This window comes from Anomaloglossus baeobatrachus, chromosome 5, assembly GCF_048569485.1.
Source record: "Anomaloglossus baeobatrachus isolate aAnoBae1 chromosome 5, aAnoBae1.hap1, whole genome shotgun sequence".
In the NCBI taxonomy this organism is placed as follows: Eukaryota; Metazoa; Chordata; class Amphibia; order Anura; family Aromobatidae; genus Anomaloglossus; species Anomaloglossus baeobatrachus.
Window position 1 is genome coordinate 153201546 of NC_134357.1, and position 25913 is coordinate 153227458.

General features: G+C 45.2%; 1 protein-coding gene across 1 annotated transcript in view; it reads left to right on the top strand.

The window, feature by feature from the left end:
- The first annotated feature begins 696 nt into the window (after nt 1-696).
- PCBD1 (pterin-4 alpha-carbinolamine dehydratase 1) overlaps nt 697-25913 on the top strand; it is a 38586-nt gene continuing 13369 nt past the window's right edge. Inside the window, exon 1 of the mRNA XM_075347257.1 lies at nt 697-804. Coding sequence (XP_075203372.1) covers nt 802-804 — 3 coding nt within the window. The 5' untranslated portion in view covers nt 697-801. The remainder of the gene's footprint in view (nt 805-25913) is intronic.

Genomic DNA, 25913 nt, shown 5'->3' on the forward strand with positions numbered 1-25913 from the left:
CCATAATACAAATTCTAACAGTCTATTCAGTAGGACTGTCAGCTGTGTACCCACCAGACTTCTGCACAACTCAACAGATGGTCCCAACCCCATTTATAAGGCAAGAAATCCCACTTATTAAACCTGACAGGGCCCACCTGTGAAGTGAAAACCATTTCCGGTGACTACCTCTTGAAGCTCATCAAGAGAATGCCAAGAGTGTGCAAAGCAGTAATCAAAGCAAAAGGTGGCTACTTTGAAGAACCTAGAATATAAGACATATTTTCAGTTGTTTCACACTTTTTTGTTAAGTATTTTATTCCACATGTGTTAAATCATGATTTTGATGCCTTCAATGTGAATCTACAATTTTCAGAGTCATGAAAATAAAGAAAACTCTTTCAATGAGGTGTGTTCAAACTTTTGATCTGTACTGTGTATGTGTGTATATATATATATATATATATATATATATATATATATATATATATATATATATATATATATATACACATGTAAGCAGTACATTCTGCATTCATCTAGCTCAACAATCATTAACCTGGGTACTGATAAGCATTTGCACACGAATACAAATCCTGTACACATAACATGGCCACCAACTCCATCCACATAAAACCTTTGGTGCTGAATCACCCTGTGCTCCTCAGTGCATTCAATGAAGCTCTGCCCTGGTTGTTTGCATTGGGCGGATTCCTGGTCCACCCCCTCCTCCTAAACACCCAGCTTTAGAGGCACAAGCTGAGCTCCAGCCAGTGACAGACACAGCGGCTCAGCCACTGCTTGATAATCCCTGGTGTAGACATGGTAAGGTGATGCTTCTATAGACTATTTTTGCTTTTATTGATATTTTGTACTTTATATTATTGGAAAGATTTAGATTCTTAGGCAGTTGTTATAGACACATGTAAGGAGTGGAAGGGATACGAGTCAAAGTGCGTTAGTTAATGAACAGCTCGAGAGCATTGATGCACGATAAGGCTGGCTATATAAACCCAACCTGACTTTTTTTCCTATTTTGCTATGAACTGGAAACAGTGTTATTTACTGGTTACATTGATTACCAGACATTGTATTCTATATGATTGTTTTGCTTCTTGCTTTACGTGCATCTAAAAGAGAAGACATAATGTTGTGTTTATCTTTGTCTAGTACAAATATACAATACACAGGTCATGTGCACATGTTACAAGTAAAATATATCTTTGTACCGTGTTAGCCAACACAAGTTAAGTATTTGGTGAGTTTTTTACTTCAGTATTTCTAAAACAAATAGCAATGAAAAAGCAATGAAAAAATGTGGAAAATCCAGTAACTCCAAATGAGTTATATTTTATTCCCAGTTAAAACAGAATAATCAGAATGGGGAGGGAGCTCATATTGATGCATTTCAACCCGAAGGTCTTAATCGTAAAAGACCTTTGGGCCAAAATGCGTCAACATGAGCTGCCTCCCCTATTGATGATTCTATTTTAATGAATTTGGAATAAAATATATCTAATCTCTAATTGTCTCTCCCGGTAAGGAGACAAATTCTAGCACAGCGCCACCTATTGGAAGTAGCAATCCTAAAAGTCAGCAGTGGATTTTTAACAATCCTTTGCATATGACTTAGGATTTTATGCCAGATCAGAATCCCAATTTGCAGACACGGTGTTTTGGGGTGCTTGCCCCTCGTCAGTGCAAAGTATGGGGTGTCTGATCTGGCTCATGAGAAGCTATGTGGGGGGACCACGGGGGAACACTAGTCTCCTTAAGGAGACTTTGCAAGCCAGTCTGGCTGCCAGTAAGGGGACTTATAGCTGCCATGCCCCTCTGAGAAATATTCAAATTGTCTCTCCAGGTAAGGAGACAAACTCTAGTGCAGCGCCACCTATTGAAAGTAGCGATCCTAAAAGTCAGAAGTGGATTTTTAACAATCCTTTGCATATGATTTAGGATTTTATGCCAGATCAGAATACCAATTTGCAAACACGGTGTTTCAGGGTGCTTGCCCCTCGTCAGTGCAAAGTATTGGGTGTCTGATCTGGCTCATGAGAAGCTATGTGGGGGGACCATGGGGGAACACTATTCTCCTTAAGGAGACTTTGCAAGCCAGTCTGGCTGCCAGTAAGAGGACTTATAGCTGCCATAACCCTCTGAGAAATATTCAAATTGTCTCTCCGGGTAAGGAGACAAACTCTAATCTCTATGGAGTTACTGGATTTTCTACATCTTGTCATTACCATTTGTTGTCCGGTTGTGGCCAACGTGCTCACCAGAAACTCCAAGGAATAAATGAGCAGTAGTGGAGACATCGTATTGGGGAGTTTCTTTTTTGAATTTGCAAGCCAAACCCTGGAGTGGTTGAAACATGCTGAAGTGGTGCCTGTGTTTCTGAAGAGGAAGAAAAAGGGTATACCAATATGGGATCACCGCAACAATATATAAAGGGTAAGTATTTTATTAGTACAAGCAAAAAACAAGAGAACACATTTCTCAACACTTGGAGTGTGGACACACACTAACACGGTTAAAAACACTTAAAACGCCAAAGACATGGACACCATACACGCCAGGAACAATAACATATAAAAATACAGTGCAAATAAAGCGAAGGTACTCTATAAGATATTGCACAAAGCCCGGTCCCAAAAATTAATCCGTCTATATGGTAATAGGACAGAGACTGTATGATCTAATATCCAGGTATTAATGAAATACGAGATATGGAACACCGCCGTACAGATACAAACAGATATGCTAACACCTGGTGTGTAGAATATATGAACAGAAATAGTACAGTATGTTATCCTTATATAGCTAACAGGGTACAAACAGCACACTGTAGGTACATACAGAGATTAGAACAGTATTTAGCACAATACAGGTGTATCAACAAATGCAGCACAATACGTATTGATATACAGCCAATAACTAACAAAAATACCTCATACAGTCAGTATCCTCAATATATGAGGGATGTTTGCCATGCCCATCACCCCTATGGTAACCTGATGATGCACCATGTGCAGTATAAACCAGCATATAGCTGAGAGAATATATGCAAAATACTGCGGGTATATATAGAGGTTTGAATAGATCTGCACAGTATATTAAACACAGTACAAGTATATCAGTAGAGGGCAGCACAGTGAATATCAATGTAGGGCCAATACGTGTCAGAAATACCTCATACAGCCAGTATTCCTAGCATGTAAAGGATGTAAAACATGCCTATCACTCCTAAAGTAGGGCCAAGAGCCACTAGGGTCCACGCCAGGAACTTTGCTGGTTACTCTTCCTATCTACTCCACCTATATGGCTGCCATCATTTTTTGGGGGTAGTAAGTACGGTCCCGCTCTTGTGCTATCCCTAGCCTGATCCTTTATCCCTGCCTTGGCCTCTCTGCATGGCCCTAGTGGCTCTTGGCCCTACTTTAGGAGTGATAGGCATGTTTTACATCCTTTACATGCTAGGAATACTGGCTGTATGAGGTATTTCTGACACGTATTGGCCCTACATTGATATTCACTGTGCTGCCCTCTACTGATATACTTGTACTGTGTTTAATATACTGTGCAGATCTATTCAAACCTCTATATATACCCGCAGTATTTTGCATATATTCTCTCAGCTATATACTGGTTTATACTGCACATGGTGCATCATCAGGTTACCATAGGGGTGACGGGCATGGCAAACATCCCTCATATATTGAGGATACTGACTGTATGAGGTATTTTTGTTAGTTATTGGCTGTATATCAATACGTATTGTGCTGCCTTTGTTGATACACCTGTATTGTGCTAAATACTGTTCTAATCTCTGTATGTACCTACAGTGTGCTGTTTGTACCCTGTTAGCTATATAAGGATAACATACTGTACTATTTCTGTTCATATATTCTACACACCAGGTGTTAGCATATCTGTTTGTATCTGTACGGCGGTGTTCCATATCTCGTATTTCATTAATACCTGGATATTAGATCATACAGTCTCTGTCCTATTACCATATAGACGGATTAATTTTTGGGACCGGGCTTTGTGCAATATCTTATAGAGTACCTTCGCTTTATTTGCACTGTATTTTTATATGTTATTGTTCCTGGCGTGTATGGTGTCCATGCCTTTGGCTTTTTAAGTGTTTTTAACCGTGTTAGTGTGTGTCCACACTCCAAGTGTTGAGAAATGTGTTCTCTTGTTTTCTGCTTGTACTAATAAAATACTTACCCTTTATATATTGTTGCGGTCATACCATTTTGGTATACCCTTTTTCTTCCTCTTCTTTAATACTTGCTTAGCATACCAGGAGATCCCACCGGGTGGTGCCCTTCCCTTTGTTTGTTGGTGCCTGTGTTTCTATTACACTTTTCCCTTTGATTGTTCCACTTCTGTTTTTGTCTTACAAGTGCTGAGGTAAAAAAAAAACACCCTCAAATACTCAATGTGCGCACATGACCTTACAATTAGAGATGAGCTGATCTGCGGAAGTTCATTTTGACGGGTTCAGCAGGACATTAAATTAAGATTGGTTTGGGACCTGGACTTGACCTGAACCCAATGGAAGTCACTAATTGGGCAGTTTCGATCTTTGTCCACATGCAGACAACCATAAAGAGATCACTTCGGGGGAGGGTGGGCAGAGTTTTTCCATTTTTTCTTCTTCTTCTCACTCTTTTTTTTTTTGTGCACACACTACATATGATCACGCTGTTGTTACCCCAAGTATTAACCGATCAAACACTGCAAGCGGCTCGCACTGGGCTGAGTACCGAGTGTACCTGGGCACAGCGATGCTCGTGTGAGGGGTCTGTGTTCAGTAGGCACCTTAGGTTTGCTCTCTCTACTTAGCATGTTTGTGCAAACAAAAGTCTATCTGCAAGTGTAAACAGTGAGTTAAGGAATTATGAACAGATAAGGCTAGGTTCGCACACTGTGTCTTTTTGACGCTGCGTTTTTGTGCGTTTTTGGCCGCTAAAAACGCACAAAAACGCACCTGCGTCGACAAAACGCATAAAAAAACGCATGCGTTGTTGCCGCGATTTGGTGCGTTTTTGGCTGCGTTTTGCTGCGTTTTTGATCTCTGCGTTTTGCTGCGTTTTTCCAATGCATTGCATGGGGGGAAAACGCAGAAAAACGCAGGAAAGAACTGACATGTCCATTTTTTTTTTTAACTCAAAAACGCAGGTAAAAAAAACAGATGTGTGCGGACAGCAAAAAATGAAAACTCATAGACTTTGCTGGGGAAGCAAAGTCCTGCAGTTTTGAGGCCAAAAACGCACTCGAAAAACGCGCAAAAACGCCGCGAAAAACGCACTGTGCGCACATAGCCTAATACTGATTTAAAACCATAGACAAGTAGGCTATAGGTACCGTCACACTAAACAACTTACCAGCGATCCCAACAATGATACAGCCTGATGGGGATCGCTGGTAAAGGCCCAGTCACACTAAACAACTTACCAGCGATCCCAACAACGATCCAACCTGATAGGGATCGCTGGTAAGTTGCTAGGAGGTCGCTGGTGAGATGTCACACTAGCGACACTCCAGCGATCCCACCAGCAACCTCACCTGGCAGGGATCGCTGGAGCGTCGCTACAGAAGTTGCTGGTGAGCTCACCAGCAACCAGTGACCAGCCCCCAGCCAGCAGCGCCGCATGGAAGCGATGCTGCGCTTGGTAACTAAGGTAAATATCGGGTAACAAACCCGATATTTACCTTGGTTACCAGCGCACACCGCTTAGCGCTGGCTCCTTGCACACCTAGCCACAGTACACATCGGGTTAATTACCCGATGTGTACTCTGCTACGTGTGCAGGCAGCAGGAGCCAGCTTCTGCGGAGGCTGGTAACCACGGTAAACATCGGGTAACCAAGAAGCCCTTACCTTGGTTACCCGATATTTACCTTCGTTACCAGCATCCCCGCTCTCACGCTGCCAGTGCTGGCTCCCTGCTCCCTGCACACAGCCAGACTACACATCGGGTAATTAACCCGATGTGTACTGTGGCTACATGTGCACAGAGCAGGAGCCGGCACTGGCAGCATTCTATATCCGGTGCTGTTCATTAGTCTCATTCATATTCACTGCTTCCCCCCAATGGAGTCTGTGATTGGTTGTAGTCAGGTTAGATAAAAAAAAATTGGTCTGCACTCAGGTAAGTGGGTGGTGATGCAAGTGAAAAATGGGTCCAATCCAAGATAATAAATATATTCACTGCACTCATAGATTGTGATGCAAAAACATTTTTAAATTTATTGAGGCGACTGTGAAGTCATTCGACATTTCAACTCCACCTGGGTCTTAGTCAAGAGTCACTTAAAGATGGGTGCCTGGCATATGGAAATTTGAGTGGATTATAGCATTGGTAGAGACTAGCTTGAGGATAAAGGTCTTGGGTTTAGCCAGCGCAGCAGCACTGTGGCTGGTGATATGGTGTATCCTGATTCTTTATGTGACTGCCGATTGCTGAATTTTGCCAGTGTGAAATATGTAGACTGTCAGGATTCCTTTTTATGTCCAGCTCGAGCAGATGGTCATGTGCCAACTATCTTCCGATCCACTTCTCTCTATGAACAAGTCGGTACATGACTGTAAGTATGCAAATGGCCTACTTATAATCACATGATTGTCCCTGGAAATAGGGGGGATTCCTGACAGGTCACTAAAGTGGTGGTTACATCTTTATATTTACAGATCAGTGTAAGTTAAAAAGCCTGTCTGTAACAAAATAAATAGAAAAAAAATACATTGACGTCTAATGGTTAAACATGGGGGGGGGTTAGAGGATGAGAGCAGTTTGCTCTGTATGTTTTAATTAACATTGCTCAATACTGAATGCATATAATTTGAAACACAAGGAAAAAAGTCTGGAAGTTATTGCAGAGATCATGATGGAAATGAAGAAAAGAAAATCACATGTGGTTTGACTTTGCAGGAGCCACATTTAGAGTTGTAGTGTACATAATATTCTGTAGGAAACAGGAATACATCCATGCAGAAGGGGAAAAAGAATCTATGGGAAAAAGATTTTCCTTATTCCTGAAGGTTTAACAAAACACAAAATTTAATATAAACTGTTATCCTATATGACCACTGATCACGGTTTCTTCTGATTGAATGAAATATGGAAGATGCCACTGATCATCATCGGATGACTGACTGCAGAAGTCACGAGACACCCTGCTAGATGATGATGCCAGGAGATCAGTGAGAGACTGAGTAGTAAGGGAAAGCATTGGCCCAGCTGGTATCTGGGATTAGATACACAAACTCTATCGCACACTTTGATTAGATACACAAACTCTATCGCACACTTTGATTAGATACACAAACTCTATCGCACACTTTGATTAGATACACAAACTCTATCGCACACTTTGATTAGATACACAAACTCTATCACATACTTTGATTAGATACACAAACTCTATCGCACACTTTGATTAGATACACAAACTATTAGGGTAAGTTCACACAGTGCGTTTTTCACGGCGTTTTTGCGCAGTTTTCGGGTGCGTTTTTGCTCAGAAAACTGCATGACTTTGCTTCCCCAGCAAAGCCTATGAGTTTTCATTTTTGCTGCCTGCACACAGCGGTTTTTTTTAGATGCGTTTTTGTGGTGCCACAAAAAAGCAGCATGTCAATTATTCCCGCATTTTTCACTGCGCTTTTCATCCATTGAGTGCAATGGGATGTTGAAGGATGCAATGAGAAACGCAAATAGGTGCGTTTTGGTGCGTTTCTAAGACCAAAAACGCAGCTATAAACGCAGGAGGTGGGTAGTAAAGTGACATGTACAGGAAGAGGATTCCTTCTGTCAGTAAACACAGAAGCGTGAATCCTCCCTGTACCGTCACCGCCGCTTCCACCTCCAGTCCTGTGCATGTCTGCTGCCGTGCGGCGTCATGTCTGGGCAGGAGGTGGAAGCGGCTGCGAAAACAAAAGTGAACAGTAGAAAAAAAAATGTCACACTCACCTGTCTGCAGACTCCCGGTGCCATGCCCGCTCCCAGCTCCTCCTCCCGGTACCGCCGCTCCGGGTGTGTGCAGTCTCCCCGGGTACGTATGCCTGCAGGATGCAGGACCTGGTGATGGATCACCTGATACAGTCACCTGACGCGTCAGCTGATCATAAGTCTCGGGCTGACGTCAGCGGCCGGCTGGTTTAACCTATCAGCGGATGCATCAGGAGACTTCATCCCTGATTACCGGCAGCTGCTACAGAGATCGGACAGGATCAGACTCCGCTCCAGGAGCTGCCGGTAATCAGCACATAAGTGAGTATTTTTATTTTTTTTTTTTGCACCGATGCATCATCTGATTGTATAAACGGCTTTTATACAATCAGCTGATGTGTGATGTGCTTCAGCCCCTAGAACCTGACACATCATCTGATCGCTTTGCCTTCCAGCAAACCGATCAAATGATATTGGATCTGGATTAGATGGCGCAGGACCCTTGACCCAGGATTACTGCGGAGGGGGGTTCTTTATTTCAATAAAGATGGAGTCACTAATTGTGTTGTGTTTTATTTCTAATAAAAATATTTTTCTGTGTGTTGTGTTTTTTTTTATCTTTACTAGAAATTCATGGTGGCCATGCCTAATATTGGCGTGACACCATGAATTTCGGGCTTAGGGCCAGTTGATAATATACAGCTAGCCCTAACCCCATTATTACCCAGTGAGCCACCCGGCATCAGGGCAGCTGGAAGAGTTGGATACAGCGCCAGAAGATGGCGCTTCTATGAAAGCGCCATTTTCTGGGGTGGCTGCGGACTACAATTCGCAGCGGGGGTGCCCAGAAAGCATGGGCACCCTGCACTGTGGATTCCAATCCCTAGCTACCTAGTTGTACCCGGCTGGACACAAAAATTAGGCAGAGCTCACGTCATTTTTTTTTTAATTATTTCATGAAATTCATGAAATAATTACAAAAAAAGGGCTTCTCTATATTTTTGGTTCCCAGCTGGGTACAAATAGGCAGCTGGGGGTTGGGGGCAGCCCGTACCTGCCTGCTGTACCCAGCTAGCATACAAAAATATGGTGAAGCCCACGTCATTTTTTTGTTTGGGGGGGCCAAGAAATCCTGCATACAGTCCTGGAAGGAGGATGCTGAGCCTTGTAGTTCGACAGCTGCTGTCTTCTCTCCTGCATACACTATTGGATGGAGTATGCTGAGCCTTGTAGTTCTGCAGCTGTCTGCTCTCCTGCATACACTAGTGGAGAATGAAGAACATATTGAAGAAGGAAACGACATCAGACCTTTTTTTTTTGTTCACTGATAAAAAAACGCGTAAAGACGCAGTGAGCAAAAACGCAGCAAAAAACGCACAATATATCGCGGAAAAAACGCGCGCGTTTATTGCCGCGTTTTTTTTACGCGGGTGCAAAAACGCAGCGTCAAAAAAACGCAGTGTGTGAACCTAGCCTTACAAAGGATGGGATTAGATATAGGCCTTATTATTGTGTATCACTTGAGGGGATTAGGGACAGGGCTAAGCAGAGTGTACCGCACAGGATAGGATTAGATGCAATGCACAGCAGAGTGTATCACACTGGATGGGATTAGATCCATGGACTAGATCACGCGCTGTGATTAAATAAGAAGACTGTGTCACATGATGAGTTTTCATACATTATCCAAATTTTACAGTTGCACTCAAGTAAAGGGGAGGGAAAAATAAATGAAGGATGTAAATAGTGAATATTAAAGTGAGACTATGCATTACTGCCTAGAAAACATGAAAAAAAAAATTGAAAAAAAGAGTTATTTTGCAAATAAAATTGGCCAAATTTACTTGAGCCCAGTTACCACGCCAAGGTATAACTCTCAACTGGGTTATATATAATCTAAATTTTGGTCTCTTTTCGTGTCAATCCTGATATCTTATAATGGCTAGAAAAGAACCTGCAAACGAAAAATTAAAACACATGAGGTCACTGGGAGCAGTGCTCAGAGAAGGGACATAACTCCATAATACAAAATAGAAGAATTGCCGACACTTCCTAAACTGAAGTTCTGAACTGGTGCAAATTGAACATTACATACATTATCCAAATTAACAGTTCCACTCAAGTAAAGGGGAGAGAAAAATAATTGAAGGATGTAAGTAGTGAATATTGAAATGAGAATATGCATTACTGTCCAGAAAACATGAAAACATTTTTTGAAAACAATTGGAAAAAATGAGTTAATTTGCAAATAAAATTGGCCAAATTTACTTGAGCCCAGTTACCACGCCAAGGTATAACTCTCAACTGAGTCCTAATCTAAATTTCTGCCTCTTTTCGGGTCAATCCCCCGCACATTGTAATGCCTCATTAAGATTTTTACTGTCAGGATGTCTGAATAAGGCTTACAGCTGACTTCTAATGCACTTTGTAGAAGCAGCAGTAAATCCTCATTCAGACATCCTTGCACTCAGACTGAATAAGTCCTTGCACTTAATAAGGAGAGCTGAGCCAGTGTATAGAGCTCAGCAGCATGATGATTACACTACAGTGACAATGGCAGTGAGTACAGGTCTTCAGCTGTTCACATTGCTGGAAAAAGTTACTGCTGCAGCACTTCTTTGATCGTTCATAGCAGCCCTGTGACAGTAACTTTTTCCAGTATGGAGAACAGCTTAGTAGCCTTAGATTAGTAGTACAATCTTACGCTGCTTCCAAAATCTCTGCAGTGTAGTCATCATGATGCTATGCACTGAGCACCAACTCAAAGTACAATACCAAGATGTTCAACCTGTGCATTGAAAAATGACACCTGTTTTGGCATAGAAATACTGATCAAAAATACTGATGTGTGAATGAAGCCTAAAGAATATTGATGGGCGAGCACTACCATTTTCGGGTGCTCGGTACTAGATGGATGCTCAAATGGATGTGACTTGAGCACCCAAGTATAATGGAAGTCAATGGGGGACAATTTTATTTTATTTTTTACTTATCACACTCTGAATTAAATATATAAAACAGGAATCTTACAATTTCCACACTGGTCACTGGGGCTTTTTACACCCTAACTTTCTGTAGTTTCAGGAAACAACATATGTGCACAGCCATAGCTCTAGCAACCAAAAAATTAAACCATTACTGGTCTTTGAAAATGGTGACAAGTAAAATTTACAAATTTCTGATTTTTATTGTTTTTATTACTTTAAAAAATATGCAAGTTTGGTATCTCCATAATCATACAGACCTGGAGAATCATAATGTCAAGTAATTTATCCACACAGTTAATGCTGTAAAAACAAATAAAACTATTGCAGAATTGTGTTGTGGGATTTTTTTCCTGATATTTCAATGCATTTGGACTTTTTTTTTTTGCCCTGTCCTCCAGTGGCAATGTGAATGGTGTCATTAAACAGTACAAATCTTCCCACAAAAAAATCAACCCCTTATACGTCTATGTCGCCAGAAAAATAAAAATAATAATAATAATTTTATTCATTTATATAGCACTATTATTTCCACAGCGCTTTACATACATTGGCAACACTGTCCCCATTGGGGCTCACAATCTAGAGTCCCTATCTGTATGTGTTTGGAGTGTGCGAGGAAACCGGAGAACCCGGAGGAAACCCACGCAAACACGGGGAGAACATACAAACTCCTTGCAGATGGTGTCCTTGGTGGGATTGATCGCCGCTGACTGTCCAATTCAAGGCGCACTTCCACCAGGTAGGTGGATGGGTTTGAATCCTGTTCGTGACGCCAAGTTTCGGGTTGTGCCGCCCCTGTGTCAGCAGCCGGCGCTGCTCAGATCCGGACTCACTGCATGGCTCGAGGGATCCTCCGGACCCAGGGGTCACGCAGACACGCTGAATGAAAAGGGGGACGTAGTTGTACGGCCATGACCGTATTCGGTTCGTGACTCCACCCACGGTGTGTGGTGAAGTGGGACACCACCGCTGCTGGTGTGGGATACCCGGGGAGATGTAATGGCAGCCGGATGTTAACCCCTCCGTGGGTAGGGATGGTTGCCCCGGGGCCCAGTGTCTCTGTGCAGGGTATGACGATGGCAGGGGCTTGCGCGCCCGGATGGACCAGGGGATGTTTGGTTAGTCACAAGTAAAAGAATCACACGAGTCCTTGGTAAACCAAGGTGCTAGTGGCTGGTTGCCGTGGCCGGTTGTACTCTGGTCCCCCACCCGGGATGATGGTCGCCATCTTCTCCTCTGCACTAGTTGTGGTTGTGTTTTAGACTTCCCGGTATGGAACACGGGAGTTCGCTCCCAGCTTTCTGTGTGCCTGAGGAGCCGTGCCCGCTGACACTGACCCGTGGGATCTATGGGCCCTGACGGTTGCCCTATCCCTCTCTGTGGGTGGTTGTCTGCGTTTGGGACTTTGGATGGGACAGGACTTCTAATCCTGCCCTCAATCGGTTGATTAGCTAGGCCGTTGGTTCCGGTCCTGGCTTCAGGGTCCAAGTGCCCTCTCTGTGCACGGTTTCCGGTCAGGTCTCTGGTGTCGGTACCAGCGGGCTCCAACCCTGCTCCGATCCTCCTCGGATCTGCCGAGCCGTCTTTCCATCTCCTGCCGACGGAGACCACCGTCTGCCATCTAGTCAAGGTACCAGGGCTCCGACCCTGGCACCGTTCAACTTGAACTTCTCCTCCGCTGGAGCTACACCTAACTCTAGCCCACACTTCTCTCAACTTGAGCTCCAAACATAATCTGTTTGCTTAACTGCTTAACTGACTGTTTTCCTGCCCCAGGCTGTCTAGACACCTAGGTGGGCGTTTCCGAACCACTTGGTCCCGCCCACTGGTGTACCTGTCTTGCCCTGAGGGGGGGTGACTATGGTTTCAGGTTGGCTGTATGTAACCTAGGTGAGGGAAGGTGTTATGAGGGGGCCTATTGTGTGACTACCTGGTTTTGCCAGGGCGTCACACTATCACTGACAGTAAGCCTTATCATCCACATATAGTCATTAAAGGGGCTGTCTGGTCGTAGGCTACGTTCAATACTGACCAAATACTGAACGAGGACTAAACCCAGAAATCAGCATTGAGTGAGATCCTCTCATCTAGTTGGATTCTGGTCGTGAGTACACATATTGCATGCTCGTGGCCACATGACCACCGTTTACTGCCTCCCCGTCCAAAATCTTGTGCGGGGGCCTTCATTTCTTTTGGTGATGCATGTGCATTAAAGTCCTGATGACGTAATGAGATCAGGACCTTGTATCTGTGTATGTGTCCCCCCTCTCTTCTGAGATGAAGACTGGCGCAGTGCAGTCTCAGACAAGAGTGATCGGTTAGTCATGGAGCTTAGGATGGTGCTGGGTGCAGGAAGATGGTGGAGAGCCAAACCCCCTGTACTTGCACCATAGTTGCATAATAATTGCATAAGGAATCACTTTAGGTCGAAAGCAAGGATTACAATAAAGAGGATATAGCCTTAATCTGCAGTATAGGGACCTACCATAGATATATTTGGCTTATGGTACAAAAGCTGTTGACAGGTTCCCTTTAATTCTAGTTTTCCATCATTGTACTCATCCATTATTGCAATGACGAAGCAGTATCTATTTTCTCATCTGGTTGCTAAGATACAGAAACGTCTGTCTCTTTCACTAAGCTTCAGAGTAAAATGAACAATGTACTTTTGTGTAACCTTTTAATTTAATATGGTGGACAAAGCGTACACCAACATGAGATACTGTATAAATTCCATGCAGTAATATTCCATATGATGGTTTCATGTAACTTGCTCATATATCATTATATTCATGAATTCACGTGTGGTTTGACTGGTACCAGAGCAACAGAGCAAGACATGAACACGGAGCAAAAGGAATAAATTGAAAAATAAATAGTTGAGAATAAGAAACATTGGAGATGACAGAATCATGGGGATTACAGCTAAGGTTGTTCTTAATGTCATCTGCTGACTCTTTCGAGAATATATCCACCCTTCACCCTCACTATTTTTACTTCTAGAATGTTGTTCTAATGATCTCTTAGGACATAGTTGTCAAAACACCAATTTTTGTAACCAAGCCCCACATCCCATGATTTGCCATCATGTGAAATAATAATATTATCATATTCAGAGGGAGCTTACTGCATATGCCTTCTAAGCATATGTGACGCCCTGGACTATCCAGGTCGTCCCAGGTAGTCACACACACAACACCACACCCCCCTCCCAGTTAGGAAACATCAGCCAAACCGAAACCCTTGTCACCACTTTCCAGGTTTGATGTCCACACCAGGGGGGGCGGAGCCAGGTGGTTGGCTCCGCCCACCGAGGAGTTCACGGGCCTGGAGGCGGGAACCTAAGTAGTCAAGTTTAAATTGAAGCAGAGTAGTTTTGACAGTGAAGGAGGGAGGTTGAGTTCTCAGGCAGACCTGCGCTCAGGCCTGCCAAAAACTACCGGTGGCTGGGTCGGAGCCCAGTCACCATTGGTAAGGAGGCAGATGGTGGTAGCCGCCTGCAGGAGACTGGGAAAATGACCGGTGGAACCGTAAGGGACCGGGACAGGGTAGTGGCCCGCCGGAACCGAACCGGGGAGCCAACTGGATACCTGAGCACCAGGCAGGGTACTCAGACCCAGCACAAAGCCCTGAACCGACAGGGCCGAGTCGAATCAACTGATTGCGGGCTGGACTTAAGGACCTACCCCATACAAGTCCCTTTAGAAGACAACAGCCCAACCATACCGAGTAACGCCACCGCCAAGGCATAGAGACCCAAAAGGGCCAGCGTCTGCGTGACCCACAACCCGTGGGTGACGTCACGAACTGTCATTCCAAATCAAACACCCAAATCCCCGCGTATAGCGCCAACTCCCTTGCAGAGCGACGTGAGCCCTGGGTCCGTGAGAGGCTCGAGCCACCACCCACAGTACGAGCATGGATCCGAGCGGCTCGGCGGTCGCAGCCGAGCCCGCGGGGTGGTACACATCCAGTGGTACCAAGGCTAGGGTCTAAAGGGCGCTTTACACGCTGCGATATCGCTATCGATATCGCTAGCGAACGTACCTGCCCCCGTCGGTTGTGCATCACGGGCAAATCGCTGCCCGTGGCGCACAACATCGCTTACACCAGTCACATGGACTTACCTGCCTAGTGACGTCGCTATGGCTGGCGAACCGGCTCCTTTCTAAGGTAGCGGTTCGTGCGGCGTCACAGCAACATCACACGGCAGCCGTCCAATAGAAGCGGAGGGGCGGAGATGAGCGGGTGGAATATCCCACCCACCTCCTTCCTTCCTCATTGCTGGTGGACGCAGGTAAGGAGATGTTCATCATTCCTGCGGTGTCACACCTAGCGATGTTTGGTGTCGCAGGAACGACGAACAACCAGCGGTATGCACCATCAATGATATTATGAAAAGGAGCGACGATCAACGATTTTTGACGTTTTTGCGATCGTTGATCGTCGCTCCATGCTGCGATGTTCCTAGCGACGCCGGATGTGCGTCACAAACACCGTGACCCCGATGATATATCATTAGCCATGTCACAGCGTGTAAAGCCCCCTTAAGAATGCAGCTCCTCATCTCAATCCCTAAACTTGTCTGAACAATAATTAATGAGGTTTTCCCACAAAGAAAATGAATCCTCTATCCAGATTATAGGTAATAAATGATGGGTCACTGGGGGTCCTACTGCTGAGAGCCCCACAGAGCACATGAATCCAGTGAGGGCAAGGTTGAATGGAGAATTGGTCAAGCATGTCTATACACAGCTGTCTTCATCAGCCCTACTTTCACTGGAGCTACACCTGCTCCAGTACTACATCAAAGTTCTCCTTAGGCCGGCTTCACACTTGCGACTAACTCGCACGAGTGCAATGCGAGAAAATCTCGCATTGCACTCGGACCCAGGTTAATCAATGAGGCAGCTCCCATCTGCTATTTTTTTCTCAGTCCAAATCGGACTGAGAAAAAAATTGCAGCATGCTGCGTTTTGGTGAGTTTCTCGCACGAGTCTCTTCAATGCAAGTCTATGGGTGCATGAAAAAAACGGATGTCACACGGACGGCACATACACCATCCTAGTGACATCCGTTTTTCTCAATACATTTCACGCATGTAGCAGAGAACAATGTAAATGCTTCTGTACATAACATTACATGAGTAGCAGCTGCTGAGGGTAAAAACTGATTGCACACTGACAGCATACTGACTGCACACTGATGAAAAGTGAACTAAAATTGTCCGACTTTCTAGCATGAGATTTGGACCGATTTTGCACCACAAATGTGATTCCAGCCTTAGGGCTTGTGCAGCCAACCATATTTTCATTATATTGGGGAAGCCAGAAGACGTTACCCTCCACGGGTAGGGAAGGCCCCGGTTCTCTGGATGGTGGAATGGATTGCAAGGGAGCGCAGGCTTCCTGGGAGCAGGGGGTGATCAGGTACTCACTCGGAAGGAAAGCAGACTCTGACAACGTAGTAAACCAAGTCTCTGGGTGCCGCTGCCCTCTTGGGGAGCTCGTCCGGGTTCCATCCCCTGCAGCACTGCCTGATGGTCCGGAGCCTGCCTCCGTGCACAAGTTTTAGTAGTGTCCAAGTGGCCCGTAAGCTTAAAGCTGTCCGGGCCCCGCTCCCCACTTTTTGGTGTGAAGGAGCTGTGCTCTCAGGGGCTCACACTTGGGATTTCAGTGGGCTGCTTTGGCTGGAAAGCCCTATCCCCCTCATTGCACTAGTGCCCCGATCTCTGAGCTTCGTGGGGACAGTCTATAAAGGCCCTATCCTCTGCAGGTTAATTGCCGTGTTGCTTGAAGCCTCTTCCCGACCTAAGGTCCAGTACCCCGATGTGCTTTTAGTACGGCTATTGTACTCGAGCTGCTGACTGTCCTCCAAGACTAGTCCAGGCACCCAGTCCCAATATCCCACGACCGGGTCTCCGACTCCTCCGGGTCCAGACCACCGTCTATAACCCAATCTCCTCCTCCCCGGGAGCCACACGCTCCCTCCTAGCTCCTCACTGCCCGAGGGCTACCACTGAACTGACTTGTCACCTCCCACCCCCCTGCTTGACCCCTAGGTGGGCAGCCCTTTTCCAGCATAGGCTGGCTTCACATCAGCGTTTTTCTGCCGGTCAGCAGAAAACGCAAAACGCATGTTGCCGGATCCGTTGTCAGCTCAATGCAATGTCAATGGACTTGCGGCAACATGCGTTTGCATGCGGCAGTGTCTGGATCCAGTGAGTTGCAGTTTTTTTAAAATGTTTCAAAAACGCAACATGTAGCGTTTTTTGCCTCCGTGTGAAAACTGCAGCTCACCGGATCCTGTACATTGCAGCACTAGCTGCAATGTATTTCAATGGGCGCCGGATCCTGTTTTCTCAGTTGCGGTAGTATGCGGCTGGAATGATCCTTTTTGCCGTGGAAAACATGGTCTGAAGCACATAGTTTTCTTTCAAATTCATCAAATTCTTTATTTAAACATAAAATCTATAATATACATTTATAAATAAATATATATCTTTCAAAATAGAAATGTTAAGGTATATATATATATATATATATTTATAATTATCTATATATCTATATTTATATTTAACCCCTTAACGACCGCCGATACGCCTTTTAACGGCGGTAAATAAGGGTACTTTTTCCGATCCGCCGCTTTTTAACGGCGGTCGGAAAAAAGGGTCTAGCGCCCCCCAGAGTCAGAAAATTTCCGGGGTCTCAGCTGCCGGGGGTAGCTGAGACCCTGGAGATCATGATTCGGGCCGGTTTTTCCGGTCCCCGCTCACCTGATGACCGGTATACACCGTATACCGATCATCAAGTTATAGTAAATGACCGCGCCGGTAAAAAATGATTTATCTCCCATCTGGCATGATCAAACATGCCAGATGGGAGATAAATCTTTTTCCCGGTTCCCTCCGGTCCCCCGGTGTCCCCAAAGTGCCCCCCCCGACCCCCAACCCCCTCCCGAAAATCCAAGATGGCCGCGCGCACCGGCGAGCACAGCAGCGCGCCGGCCGCATTTACAGTGTTCCTATGGTTTCTGTCGTATGTGCCATAACACATACGACAGAAACCTGCTCCCTAGGCCCTGCCGGGTCCCCCCCTACCCCCCCCCTGGTGTTCCCCGGTGTCCCCCGGTGTCATACATACCTGTCGCAGCTCTGATCCCCCGTGGCCCCCTCCTCCGGCTCCTTCACAGCAGTTGCCGGTCACATGTGCCGAGCGCGGCTGACAGCTTCCTGTGTTCAGAGAGCTGTGCTGGCTGCTCGCTCTCTGCAGCTGTGACCCAGGGAGGGTGAGTGCAGATTCTTTGCACCCACTCTCCTCAAATGGAGGGTCTGCCCTCCTAGAAAATGGGGGATACGTTCCCTGAACGTGCCCCCCATATTCTAGAAGGTCCAGAGGCGACGTGGGACGTCCAAATGGATTATTGTGGATTTTTTTTTTCTTTTCAATAAATTGGTCAATCAGGGAATGTTTGGGGGAGTGTTTTTTCAAATAAATTTTTTTTTGTTGTCAATTTTTTTTTATTACTGTCAATTAGTTATGTCGGGTATCTGATAGACGCCGTGACATAACTAATTGCTGGGCTTGATGCCAGGTGACATTACACACCTGGTATCAACCCCATTCATTACCCCGTTAGCCAACGCACCAGGGTGCGGGATGAGCTGGGGCGAAGCGCCAGAATTGGCGCATCTAATGGATGCGCCACTTCTGGGGCGGCTGCGGCCTGCTATTTTTAGGCTGGGAAGAGTCCAATAACCGTGGCTCTTCCCATCCTGAAAATACCAGACCCCAGCTGTCAGCTTCACCTTGGCTGGTGATCTAATTTGGGGGGACCCCACGTTTGTTTTTTTTTTTTTAATTATTTATTTATAAATAATTAAAAAAAAAAAAACAGCTTGGGGAGCCCTCCAAATTGATCACCAGACAAGATGAAGCTGTCAGCTGTGGTTTGCAGGCTACAGCTGTCTGCTTTACCCTAGCTGGCTATCAAAAATAGGGGGGACCCCACGTCATTTATTTTAATTCTTTTTTTTCTTATTGGGCTAAATACAAGGCTAGGCATCCTTTAGTGTCACATGAAAGGCACTAAAGGGCGCCAGCTTAGAATATGCAGGGGGGTGGGACGTTATATATGTTTGACATCTATCCATTCATCCATTGTAGCATTTTACACTGTGTGCCCACAATCAGGGTTTGCAACGTTTTGGACGCAGAGTGTTTTCCCTGCGTCCATAACGCTGCGTTGTGCAGTAGAAGCACAGTGGCAGGATTTTTAGAAATCTCATGCTCACTGTGTTTCTTTTCTCCGCAGCATAAATCGACCTGTGGCGCAGCTTCCCGAGCCTCAGCATGTCAATTTATGCTGCGGAGATGAGTGCTTTCTGCAGGTAGAATAGAACTAAAGTCCACAGCAGCCTGAACCCAAATCGTGGGCATGGGCAGCTGCGTTCTCCCGTGGACAACACTCACATTTCTGCAGGAGGCTGACACTGTGTACTAGACGCCGTGTCGCTGGATCATGGCCACATAGCCTAAAGGCCGCTTTACACATTGCGATATCGGTCCCGATATCGCTAGCGTGGGTACCCGCCCCCATCTGTTGTGCGACATGGGCAAATCGCTGCCCGTGCCGCACAACATCGCGCAGATGCGTCACACATACTTACCTGCCCGGCGACGTCGCTGTGACCGGCGAACCGCCTCCTTGCTAAGGGGGCGGTCCGTGTGGCGTCACCGTGACGTCACTGAGCGGCCGCCCAATAGAAGCGGAGGGGCGGAGATGAGTGGCCGGAACATCCCGCCCACCTCCTTCCTTCCTCATAGCGGCCGGGAGGCAGGTAAGGAGAGGTTCCTCGTTCCTGCGGCGTCACACATAGCGATGTGTGCTGCCGCAGGAGCGACGAACTACATCGTTACTGCTGCTGTAACGATAATCGAGAATGGACCCCCATGTCACCGATGAGCGATTTTGCACGTTTTTGCAATGATGCAAAATCGCTCATCGGTGTCACACGCAGCAACATCGCTAATGCGGCCGGATGTGCGTCACCAATTCCGTGACCCTAACGACTCCGCATTAGCGATGTCGCAGCGTGTAAAGCCCCCTTAACAGTGAGAAATTTGTTGCTACAGCAACAGTTTTGTGAAGTACCTGTGGATTCAAAATGTTTACTATACTCCTGAATAAAATCCTTGAGGGGTCCAGTTTCCAAAATGAGGTCACTTGTGGGGGGTTTCTGATGTATAGGTGCCCAAGGGGCCCTGCTAATGTGACATGGTGCGCGCAATTTACTTCAACTTTTCCAAAATTCAAATGGTGCTCCTTCCATTCCAAGCCCTCCCATTTATCCAAACAAAGGTTTTTGGCCACATGTGGGGTATCCCTGCGCTCACAAGAAATTAGATAACAACCTGTGGGGTACACGTTTTGTTGTTGCCTCTTGAAAAAGTGAAAAATGTGTCGCTAAATCAACATTTTTGTGAAAAAAATGAAAATTTCAATATGGCAACCTAAGCTTATCAAATTCTGTGAAGTATTCGTGGATTCAAAATGCTCAATATGCACCTAGATTAAAGCCTTGAGGGGTCTTATTTCCAGAATGGGGTCACTTGTGGGGGACCTCCACTGCTTAGGCACCTCAGGGGTTCTCCTAATGCAACATGGCGTCCGCTATTGATTCCAGCCAATTTTGCAGTCAAATTACACTCCTTCTCTTCTGAGCCCTGTAGTGTGCCCAAACAGTTGATTTCCACCACATACAAGATATCAACAAACTCAGGAGAAATTGCGCAATAAATTTCATGGTGATTTTTTTCGTTACCCTTGTGAAAAAAAAAGCTACCTGGTTGAAGTAACAATTTTGTGGTAAAATTTTATTTTTTTATTTTCATGGCTCAACGTTATAAACTTCTGTAAAGCACCTGGGGGTTCAGGGTACTCACCAAACATCAAGATAAATTCCTTGAGGGGCCTAGTTTCCAAAATGGGGTCACTTGTGCGGGGTTTCTGCTGTTTACGTACCTTAGGGGTCCTCCAAATGCGACATGGTGCCCGCAATCTTTTTCAGCCAAATTTCCTTTCCAAAATTCAAATATTGCTCCTTCCGTTCCAAGCCCTCCCATTTCTCCAAACAAAGGTTTCAGACCACAAGTGAGGTATCACCGCGCTCATAAAAAAGTGGGTAACAAACATTGGGGTCAAATTTTTGGAATTACCTCTTGAAAAAGTGAAAAAATTGATGCTAAAGCAACATTTTTGAGAAAAAAAATGAAAATTTTCAATGTGACAACGTAACGTTATCAAAATCTGTGAAGTACCTGTGGATCCAAAATGCTCACTATACCCCTAGATAGAAGCCTTAAGGGGTCTAGTTTCCAAAATGGTGTCACTTGTAAGGGGTTTCTGCTGTTTAGGTACCTTAGCGGACATGTAATTGCAACATGGTGCCCGCAATCTATTTCAGCCAAATTTGCTTTCCAAAATTCAAATATTGCTCCTTCTGTTCCGAGCCCTCCCATTTGTCCAAACAAAGGTTTCTGACCACATGTGGGGTATTGGCGCGTTCATAAGAAAGTGGGTAACAAGTTTTGGGGTTCATTTTGTTGTGTTATTTCTTCTAAAAGTGAATAAATTTGGGGTAGAGCAACATTTTAGGTAAAATTTTATTTTTTGCTTTTTTTCATTCCACTTTGCTTTAGTTCCTGTGAAGCACCTGAAGGGTTAATAAACTTCTTGGATGTGGTTTTGAGTACTTTGAGGGGTGCTGTTTTGAGAATGGTGTCACTTTTAGGTATTTTCTGTCACCCAGGCCTCTCAAAGTCACTTCAAATGTGATGTGGTCCCTAAAAAAATGGTTTTGTGAATTTTGTTGAAAAAATGGGAAATTGCAGATGAACTTTGACCCCTTCTAACTTCCTAACCCCAAAACATTTTGTTTCAGAAATTGCGCTAATGTAAAGTAGACATGTGGAAAATGTTATTTATTAACTGTTTTGTGTGACATAACTCTCTGGGTTAAGGGCATAAAAATTAAAAGTTTGAAAATTGCAAAATTTTCAAAATTTTCATCAAATTTCCGATTTTTTCACAAATAAAAGCAAAAAATATCATTCTAAATTTATAACTATCATGAAGTACAATATGTCACGAAAAAACAATGTCAGAATCATTGGGATCCGTTGAAGCGTTCCAGAGTTATGACCTCATAAAGTGACACTGGTCAGAATTGCAAAAAATGGCCTGGTCATTAAGTACAAAACTGGCTTCGTCCTAAAGGGGTTAACATTATATCTATCAATATTCATCTATCTTTATCTATCTATCTATAGCAATATATCAAACTTTCCATTTGTTTTTTGTTTGTTTTTTTTAAGTTAAGATCAACCTATTTACCGATCTAAATATATTTCTTTCCATAATCTTGCTCACTTCCTATCTATCTATCTATCTATCTATATATATATATATATATATATATTTCTATGCATCTATCTATCTATTTATCTATCTGTCTATCTATATTTTTTTCTTTCTCGATCTATATATCTCTGTATCTCTTCATTAGCTAACTATTGGTTTAGCTAACTTTTTTTTGTTTTAATTTAAAGTCTCTATTCTTTCTCTGTCGGTCGGTCTGTCGGTCTCTCTCTCTGTCTCTCTCTCTGTCCATGTCGGTCTCTCCCTCTCCCCTCCTCTCTCATACTCAGTGATACCTGATCACCGGCGTGGCACTGCACAGCGTTCACACTGCTCTGGCGGCTTCTCCACTTTTGAAAAAGCCGGCCGCTCATTATTCAATCTCGTATTCCCTGCTTTCCCCGCCCACCGGCGCCTATGATTGGTTGCAGTCAGACACGCCCCAACGATGAGTGACAGCTGTCTCACTGCAACCAATCACAGCTGCCAGTGGGTGGGTCTATATCATGAAGTTAAATAAATAAATAACTAAAAAAAAACGACGTGCGGTTCCCCCCAATTTTGATACCAGCCAGGGTAAAGCCACACGACTGGAGGCTGGTATTCTCAGGATGGGGAGCCCCACATTATGGGGAGCCCCCCAGCCTAACAATATCAGCCAGCAGCCGCCTGGAATGGCCGCATCCATTAAATGCGACAGTCCCGGAACTGTACCCGTCTCATCCCGAATTGCCCTGGTGCGTTGGCAATCGGGGTAATAAGGAGTTAATGGCAGCAGCCCATAGCTGCCACTAAGTCCAAGATTAATCATGGCAGATGTCTCCCCAAGAGATCTTCCATGATTAACCTGTTAGTTATAGAAAATAAACACACACATCCAAAAAATCCTTTATTTGTAATAAAAGAAAAAAAACAGCAACCTCTTTCACCATTTTAATAAAGTCCCCAAATACCCCTCCATGTCCGACGTAATCCACCGAGGTCCCACGACGCTTTCAGCTCTGCTACATCAGAAGCTGGCAGAGAGCGGTCCAGCACACGACCGCTCTCTGTGAGCTCCCCGCAGGGACTGAAGTGAGTCACTCAGGTTACCCGCGGCCACAGATCTCAGCGGGAGGACTTCTGCTGTGGCCGCGGGTAACCTCAGTGATGGCACCACTGATAGCGCAGATCACTTCTGTCACTCTTGGGATTTGCGGTCACCAATGAGATCTTCACCGGTGACCAAAAATCAGGGGTTATGCCACACAGACAGAGCCGCGGGATGACAATGAAGTCAGGTGAAGTTCATCCGACTTCATTCTGATCGTGCGGCTCTGTCTGTGTCTGCTGTCAGCGGCCATTCAGCTCTGCTACATGGCTCTCTCTGTGTCTGCTGTCAGCGGCCATGTAGCAGAGCTGAATGACATAGCTGCTGAGAATAAAAACTGATCCATCAAAACTAAGCAAAAAAACAGCACCCAAACGCATGCAAACGCAAGTGAACGGTCCGTTTTTTATGCTGGATGCGGTAGATGGATCCAGTTAAAAAACGTTCAGGTCACTAGCGGTGGCATGCGTTGGAATCCAAAAAAAACGGATCCAGTAACATGCAGTTTGCGTTTTTTTGCCTGAAGTCAAAAAAACGTTGATGTGAAGCTAGCCTTAGCAGCCCTTTGGTGTGCCTGACAGGGTGTGGTGCGAGGTGTGATTGGGAATTTTGATGCTGATGGAGACAGTACTACAAGTTGGGAACCCAGAACCAAGAGGAGTTGAGTCCTTAACTGGGAGATAAAGAACGTGCAATACCCTGTGACGACCTGACTAGTCCAGGGGCGTCACTTAAGCCCCCTTCACACGTCAGTGATTCTGGTATGTATGTGCTAGTTTTTATACGTACCAGAATCATAGACATGCGCAGACCCATTAAAATCAATGGGTTTGCGCATAGAGTGATTACTCACTGATCGTGTTTCCGTGCGGCGTACACGCATGTCCGTGTGCTCCGCACGTAGACATGTCCATTTTTTTTCTAGCATTAGTGATGTCCCATGGACCACACTATGGTGTGATCCGTGAAACACGAACAGGAAAAACATGTACATTGAAAATAAAAAGCTTTTTAAACTCAGCTGTCTCCAGCGACGCGGTCTTCAGCCGCTACTGTCTCTGCTTCCAGGCCGGCTAATTATTCTCATGCATATGTCCTTATGCACAGCCAACGGCCGGACACAGGAGAGCAGGAGATATCGACACCACGAACAGCAGGAGCGTGGACAGGTGAGTAGATCTCCATGTACAGTATTATCACGAATCGCACACGGAGATCACACGTGTCAAAATCACAGCACACAGAGGGACATACGCACCTTTAATACATCAGTGAAAAACGTTTGTGGTAACCTTAAAGGGGCCGCTGCACCCCACTGGCATAACACCCCCGCAGCAATGACTGCCACAAAGCACCAACTCCATGTGGAAGGAGCTTTAAAACCCACATTTTACATGCGCTGACTGTAAACTGGTAGCAAAAATAGGCAGAATCCTTCTTGCAGTCTCCTACTAATGTGAAAACCAAATGGGAGGAGCGCTGGCCCAAACAAGGAGGGGACAGTATGCAAAATGCTATACCTATAGAGAAAAATATATGGACTGCACAACCAAAAATCATACATTGACCTAATGCTGCTAGGTGAAAATGTACAAAACTGAACATGAGGTTCTTAGGTTAACATCTCCAAACAACTCCAAAGACATACAGAGAGGGACTTTAGATTGTGAGCTCCAATGGGGACAGTATTCCTGATCTATGTAAAGCGCTGCGGAATATGTTAGAGCTATATAAAAATAAAGATTTGATTTGATTTTTTAACATACTGGTAAGACTGCATGAAGCCCACTGCCACATCACGGTGAACCTCTTAGTGCGATCCTAAGGCTAGTTTCACACATCCGGCTTTTCGCCGGTTTGCCGGATTCAGTGCACACCTTTACAGTGTATACACTACAGTGGCAGCGCGACAGAGCATGTGAAGAGCATGTGACCCGGAAGTTACAGCGCTGCCACTGTACTGTATACACTGTACTGGCATGCACCGAATCCGGCAAACCGGCGAAAAGCCAAATGTGTGAAACTAGCCTAACGGTCACTTTCACACGTTCGTGAAAAATCACGCCCGTTTTTCACGGATGTGTCAGAGGTGCGTTTTACCCTCCGTGAGCCGTTTTTATGGCCTACGTGTGTTCTCCGTGATAACACACGGCAAACGGGAACTGTCTGCTGACCTGTCCTTGGCATCGCTGTCCGTGGTGCTGATCTTCGGTCTCCGGTCCTGCCGACTCCCCGCTGCTGCAGCTTCCGGCCGCAGTGAAGTGAATATTAAATGAGCATAATCAGAGGCGGTCGGAAGCAAGTGACAGCAGCGGCAGAGACAGGAGGGCTGGAAAAGGTGAGTAATGTTTTTTTTTATTTTCTCAAACACGTGTGTTTTCTCCGGCGCGTGTCACACGGAACACCTCAGTGTGGTCCATTTGCATTCCGTGTGACACCCGTGATGCCGGAGAAAAACGGACAGGTTGACGTGTGG